This window comes from Fragaria vesca, linkage group LG7, assembly GCF_000184155.1.
Source record: "Fragaria vesca subsp. vesca linkage group LG7, FraVesHawaii_1.0, whole genome shotgun sequence".
Classification (NCBI taxonomy): domain Eukaryota; kingdom Viridiplantae; phylum Streptophyta; class Magnoliopsida; order Rosales; family Rosaceae; genus Fragaria; species Fragaria vesca.
In genome coordinates, this window is record NC_020497.1 from 10,210,474 (window position 1) to 10,217,178 (window position 6,705).

At 35.6% G+C, this 6,705-nt stretch overlaps 1 protein-coding gene across 1 annotated transcript in view; it reads left to right on the forward strand.

Annotated features, from left to right (window-relative positions):
- LOC101296152 (lon protease homolog 1, mitochondrial-like) overlaps positions 1-5,488 on the forward strand; it is a 7,062-nt gene extending 1,574 nt beyond the window's left edge. Inside the window, exons 7-20 of the mRNA XM_004308534.1 lie at positions 192-290; positions 554-619; positions 739-825; positions 1,020-1,059; positions 1,286-1,457; positions 1,922-2,046; positions 2,210-2,340; positions 2,425-2,529; positions 2,682-2,795; positions 3,236-3,403; positions 3,482-3,583; positions 3,860-3,979; positions 4,445-4,972; positions 5,312-5,488. Coding sequence (XP_004308582.1) covers positions 192-290; positions 554-619; positions 739-825; positions 1,020-1,059; positions 1,286-1,457; positions 1,922-2,046; positions 2,210-2,340; positions 2,425-2,529; positions 2,682-2,795; positions 3,236-3,403; positions 3,482-3,583; positions 3,860-3,979; positions 4,445-4,972; positions 5,312-5,488 — 2,034 coding nt within the window. The remainder of the gene's footprint in view (positions 1-191; positions 291-553; positions 620-738; positions 826-1,019; positions 1,060-1,285; positions 1,458-1,921; positions 2,047-2,209; positions 2,341-2,424; positions 2,530-2,681; positions 2,796-3,235; positions 3,404-3,481; positions 3,584-3,859; positions 3,980-4,444; positions 4,973-5,311) is intronic.
- Positions 5,489-6,705: the final 1,217 nt, after the last annotated feature.

Consider the following 6,705-nt stretch of genomic DNA (forward strand, 5'->3'; position numbering starts at 1 on the left):
CCCCCCTCCCCCCCCCCACTTTTGGTTCCACTCATCTTTAAATGACTCCATGAATTAACTAGTATGTGCTTCATAATTTTATGACATTCATTGATAAATAAGTGTTTTATATACATATCATCATCTTTTAGGTATTTGATCGTGGATTTTCATTTCCTTCCTGTTAACTTGCTCATTTCATTTCTGTGCAGCATATAAATGATTTTAATTGTACAAGGATAGCAGATTTTGGGGCTGCTATATCTGGTGCAGACAAATTGCAATGCCAAAAAGTTCTTGAAGAGCTAGATGTAAGTACACATCAATCTTAATGGAGGACTCAGGTTTTATTTACTGTTATCGAACCATTTCAAATCAAGAATACAAGTTTAGTTTTTTTTTACTTTTCTTATTACCATTTTTTTTATGTCTGATCATGTATATTTCAAAGCACGTAATTCTTTAAAACCCTTTGTTCATCGACCATCTAGCTGTCATGTCCATGCTTATTTCTGTTTTTTATTTATTTTAATTCTTGTTTTCTGTTTCTAAAATTTCTGCATTCTTCTCCCAGGTGCATGAACGTTTAAAGCTCACACTAGAATTAGTGAAGAAAGAGATGGAGATCAGTAGTATTCAGGTACGACAAAATGGCACTTTACCATTGTTTTGGTACATGGGACGTATTCTTTAAATCGTCAACAAAAAGAATATAGAGTTTGATTATATTCTGAACTTTGTTTTATGTGTCGTACTCAGGCATCTCTTATGAAAAAAATGGAAGAGAAAATGCTTGCTGAGCAACGCCGCAACATGTTAAATGAGCAGCTTAAAGCAATAAAGAAGGTATGTGTCTCCACCTTAATCAAATATATCTTTATTAATAAAACCCTGGTGCTGCCTCTATACGGGATATGTATGATTGTTTTACTAGTATTAATTGATGTACTTTTTATTTTATTTTTTGGGAATTCTTTTTCTCAGTTTCCTGGTTCAATTTTGTGCCTCATTGAAATTTACTTGGATTGATGTGATATCAGGAACTGGGATTAGAGGCTGATGATAGAACAGCGCTTTGTGGTTAGTGTTATGTAATTCATCCATTTTGTAGGCCTGTGTTTCTGTATAGTGTTTATACTCCAAATATACTGACGGTGTGCATATATGTATGTATAATTGTTTGTATGCAAAACTTATTAAACATTAAGCATTTTTGTGGAAATAAATGGATGAATTGCTTTAGATATTGATTGTTCATGCACACGGAGCTCACTTTTGCATCACTTTTTTTGATCTTGCGGTACAGAAAAGTTTAGGGAGAGGCTTGAACCAAAAAGGGAAAAGTGCCCACCTAATGTTTTGCAAGTCATAGAAGAAGAGCTTAGCAAAATGCAGCTGTTGGATGCCAGTTCGAGTGAATTTAATGTAACACGTATTTATCTAGATTGGTTGATTTCACTTCCCTGGGAAAATTACAGGTACTTGCTCTATTCAATTTACTTAACTTTTATGAAGGCGGAGGGAGTCTATATCTGAGATTGTACGATTTTCACTTCATTCTAATTTGACTAGAATGATGAAAAGTTTTGATAATATGTTCAGATTTTTTGGGATAAAGGGTTATAATAGACAACCCTTTATAACCACTGCTACCACACCTATGATTCCTTTTATAATGCTTTTCAGATTTTGGAAATAGTGGATTTTTGTAAATGTTGAAGTTCTTAACCATTAAATTATTTTAACAATCTAGGCAGGTAGGGGATTAACTATAAAGTGAACCTTTATTGTTTCTACACTTCTACTTTTATTGAAAAAGTAAAAGCAAATGCATCTGGCCGTATGTTGGGCTATGTATTGTTAGTCTCTTGTTCCAAGAAAAATGTTCCCCTTAGTGAGTGTTGATCTTTCTCAAGTTCTTTCGTCTCAATCCCAACTGCAGTGATGAGAATTTTGATGTTCTTCGGGCGCAGAAAGTTCTAGATGAAGATCATTATGGATTAACTGAAGTAAAAGAAAGGATATTGGAATTTATTGCTGTTGGAAAACTCAGAGGAATGTCAGAAGGTTGGTACAGTCTTTTTCATGATTCTCTACCGTGATGTTTGGGATTGTACCATTTTTCCATGATATTGGCTCTTATTTTATGTATCAAGTTTGGTGGCAACTCTTGCAAACTGTGTGATATATTACAGCAGTTAGGATTAATAATGCTTTGATTATGGCACAGGAAAAATTATCTGTCTCGCTGGCCCACCTGGAGTAGGAAAAACCAGCATTGGTCGTTCAATTGCACGTGCGTTGAACCGTAATTTCTTTCGATTTTCTGTAGGAGGATTAACTGATGTTGCTGAAATTAAGGTGTGGAAAATTCTTTAAACTAAAATATTGATTATTGCAACATGCAGCTATATTGTATAAGCTTAACCTTAAAATTACATTTAGGGGCATCGTCGAACCTACATTGGTGCCATGCCAGGAAAGATGGTACAATGCCTTAAAACTGTGGGAACAGCTAACCCTCTGGTTCTGATCGATGAGATTGACAAGGTAATAAATAGTTAGATGTCTTGCATTAGACTTTTGGTCACTTTTGTAGTCAGGAGTTTATAAAATGCTTATTAGCAAACATAATAAGTGTGTTTCAAGTTTAATTAATAAATGTTGGTTTCAATCTGGACATTTGCCTCATTTTGTGTCAGGTGGGAAGGGGGCATGCTGGTGATCCGGCAAGTGCATTGTTGGAGCTTCTTGATCCAGAGCAAAACTCTAATTTTCTAGACCATTATCTTGACGTTCCACTTGACCTATCTAAGGTAAGCAAATGCTAAATACTTTTTGCAACAGCAAATTGCTATTTTTCTGGTAATTTGCTAGGATCTCCAAACCATCTGGTGCATGGTTGTCACCCTTTTTTTAAAACTTTCAAAGGAAAGGGAAGGCCTAGATGTTCAGTTTGTTAATTCTGTGTACTGAGAGATGTATGCATTTGAGTTGTAAAGAGAGGAACTAACTAGCAAATGGAACATAATTTCCTCATGATAGATTTGTGTATGTACTAGGAACATTAGGAAATATTTAGTCTCCTATTTTCCTAATATATTCAGTATTGTACTGATTATTACTGATAATTGCAAAATGTCCATGTAAGTTGTGCAACAGATGATTCTAACAAAAATCAAGGATGGCTTCTTTCTTCTACCTTCTTATCTAAACTTGTTCAATTGATAAATCATGCGTGGAAATTTTATTGTAGGTTCTGTTTGTTTGTACAGCAAATGTTGTGCACTGGATTCCAACTCCTCTGTTGGACAGAATGGAGGTAGTCTCCATCGCTGGATACATTACTGATGAGAAAATCCACATTGCTAGAGAGTACTTGGAGAAGATCACACGTAAAGCATGTGGCATTAAACCTGAACAGGTCCTGATACATGCCAGTTTGTATCTTATTTGTATTAATATGCAGTAGTTTTTATGTATACAGTAATTGACATTACAGGTTGAGGTGACCGATGCAGCTCTTCTTGAACTCATTGAAAATTATTGCCGGGAAGCTGGTGTTAGGAACCTCCAGCAGCACATAGAAAGGATCTACCGTAAGGTTTGAGAAAAATATCATAGCATGATCGTTATGGTTATATAATTGAAATTTCATCATCACGTTAATAGTACATTTAAGCCCATAGTTCTCTTTTAGGTCCAGGCCTTCAAGAAGATAGGTGCTTTAGGTCCATGATATATGATTTTAACATGAAATCGTAAATCCAGAACAAGCTCATAATCTTCTGTAGCAATGATATTTATCAGGTTTCTTTGGCCAATGTTATAGTTCTTTTGAAGAATAATATGCTTTAATCTATCTTCTTTTGCTTGGCAGATAGCTCTGCAACTTGTTAGACAAGGAGCAGCAAATGAAATGGCAGTTGGTGATCAAATACAGTCTCTCTCAGATGAACCCACAGGTGTTGAAGGTGATAAACATGTAGTTGATTCAAAGGTATCTGATAACTTGTTTCTTTTTTCCTTCTTTTGTGAAGTCTAATGAATTTTATAGTTACCAGGGGTGAGTTATTTTGCAACTTGAATGCAGTTAAAACAATTCTATCTCTACAAGAAAACGAGAAAAGTTCCTAATGTAGTTGGTATTTAGCTAAGAGTTGTTCGCTCTGTATTTAAAAAGGTGGTCATATGTAAATGAAAGAAATATTGTTGAGAAATTTGCTAAGACGACGCTTTGGAAAAAAGAATTTCATTTTTCATGAGAAAAGTTATCAAGAAGGTGTAAAAATTCCACAAAGCCTACTTGTTTATAAGACTTGTTGAGTTTTTCTTATAGTTACTTTCGATTTAACATTTCATGCCATGGATTTCAGTTGTCTGAATTTCCTGTTCACCAAATGAAGGATTTGAAAAATTGATTTTTTTTTTTTTTTGAGAAGGGATGATTGTATTTTTTTTACAGGTTCCAAGAGTTACTGGAAATATTCCAAAAACCAAAGCAACAAAAACAGTTGAGAAAGTGTTGGTTGATTCATCAAGTTTGTCTGATTTTGTTGGGAAACCGGTTTTCCATGCTGAACACATCTACGAACAGACTCCAGTTGGAGTTGTTATGGGTCTTGCTTGGACTGCCATGGGTGGTTGCCCCTTGTATATAGAGACTACTCAGGTTGAGGAAGGTCTGGGGAAAGGCGCTCTTCAAGTCACAGGCCAACTTGGTGATGTCATGAGAGAAAGTGCCCGCATTGCTCACACTGTTGCCAGATCGATATTGCTTGGTAAAGAGCCAGATAACACTTTCTTTGCTGATTCCAAGCTTCATCTCCATATTCCTGCAGGGGCCATACCTAAGGATGGGCCCAGTGCTGGTTGTACTATGATAACATCCATGCTCTCCCTTGCCATGAAGAAGCCTATCAAGAAGGATTTAGCAATGACTGGGGAAGTAACACTAACTGGAAGGATCCTTTCCCAAATTTGGTGGGGGTATGTTACAGCTCTCTCTCTCTCTACACACACACACACACACTCACACACACACACACATATATATATATATATATATATATAGATTATGATTCAAGTCATACAGGTTTCTTCTTTATTTTTGGAAATTATGGTATGTCTGAGGTGATTCTTTAAGATACACTCCTGGTTCCTTAAAATGAAGATTTCAGCTCCATGAAGCTCTGTAAAAACCAGCATTACTGTTACTCTCAAGCCCCGATAGATTTTTACGACTGTTTTGGCCTAGATTTCAGTATTTATTCATGTCTTCACTTTTGAGCACACTGGTGGATCTCAAATTGCATATGTGCAAACAATTTAGGTAAAGGAGAAGACAATAGCAGCGACGAGGGGCGGAGTGAAGACCATCATATTCCCTTCAGCTAACAAGAGGGATTTTGAGGAACTTACCCCCAATGTAAAGGAAGGGCTGGATGTTCACTTTGTAGATGACTACAGTCAGATATTCAACTTGGCTTTCGGTGATCACGAGAATTAGGAAAGGCAAGTCATTCTACCATACTAATTTGGTGGTGAGTTTTTGCTGTCACCCCACACTAATTTGTTTCTCTATACATTTACCATTCACATCAGTATAGTCTTTGGAACAAAGTAGGGCTAAGATGGATCAATAGTGGGGTTGTACAGTTTTTCTTATTTGCTCACTTCCCTATCCTTTTTTCCGTTCTTGTAAATAGTTTCTGTCATTTTGCCCCAATTTTGTAAGAAGCAGAAGGTTGTTCATCAGAACATCAATGTTCCAAGTGTGAAATGAGAAATATGAGTTTCCAAAAGTTCTTTTTTTTTTTTTTTTTTTTGGTTTTCTTATCTTGTTGGTTTTATGAAGCCTATGGCACTAGGGGTTGGCCTCATACTAAGGCTTCACAGAAGAGAGTTTGAGTGTTCTGTTGAACCAATTCTGGGTTTTTAATTTTTCCAATCAACAGAAGAAATGATGTAATCAGAACCTATTTGTAATATAGCGCAAGATTGGCTAATGTGTCATTACCATATTCTGTGCACTTTCCAAATCATCGAACTTCCCAAGTCTGACATTTGGTACTGGAAACAATTTCTTTTAGTTAATTTGGAAGAAACCCTGTATCAAGCATAATACCTGCACAATTTAATGAGAGGTTCACACAAATGGGCAAAAGACTTGAAAATTGATTGGGGACAATGCAGTAAACGATAAGCTTCAATGTAAGATCTGTAAAATCTATTAGAATACGAAGCATTTGTTAACGATCTAATCTAACTAGTGAGGAAATTTCGCATCTCAGAAGACAAAAAGGATAATAATTTTTCTAAACAAATGTAACATATAGTGGTCTCATAAGAAATTTTGGAGTTGGACAAAGAAGGGAGTAGTTCAATATGGTAATTTCCAAATCATATAAACGTGTTCTTCATTGTCATTGCAGACTTGTAGTTTGCTTGTTTTTCAATTACTTGATTGTGAGTTACGACATTACGACCCCTGCATATTGTTATTTTGTATCTTTCAGGTCCGATTCTATTCGGCGATTCGGGTCTTGTCTTAAAAATAACATAACCCAAACTGAAAATATTACACATTACATGGTTCGGACCTCATATGGTCTTGTCTTAAAAAATGTTTTGGATCCGAACACGGCTCAAACCTATTTTTAGTTAGTTTTTAATACATCCTACAAATGTATATCTGATTATACCGTGTTTTTTTTTTTTAAAATT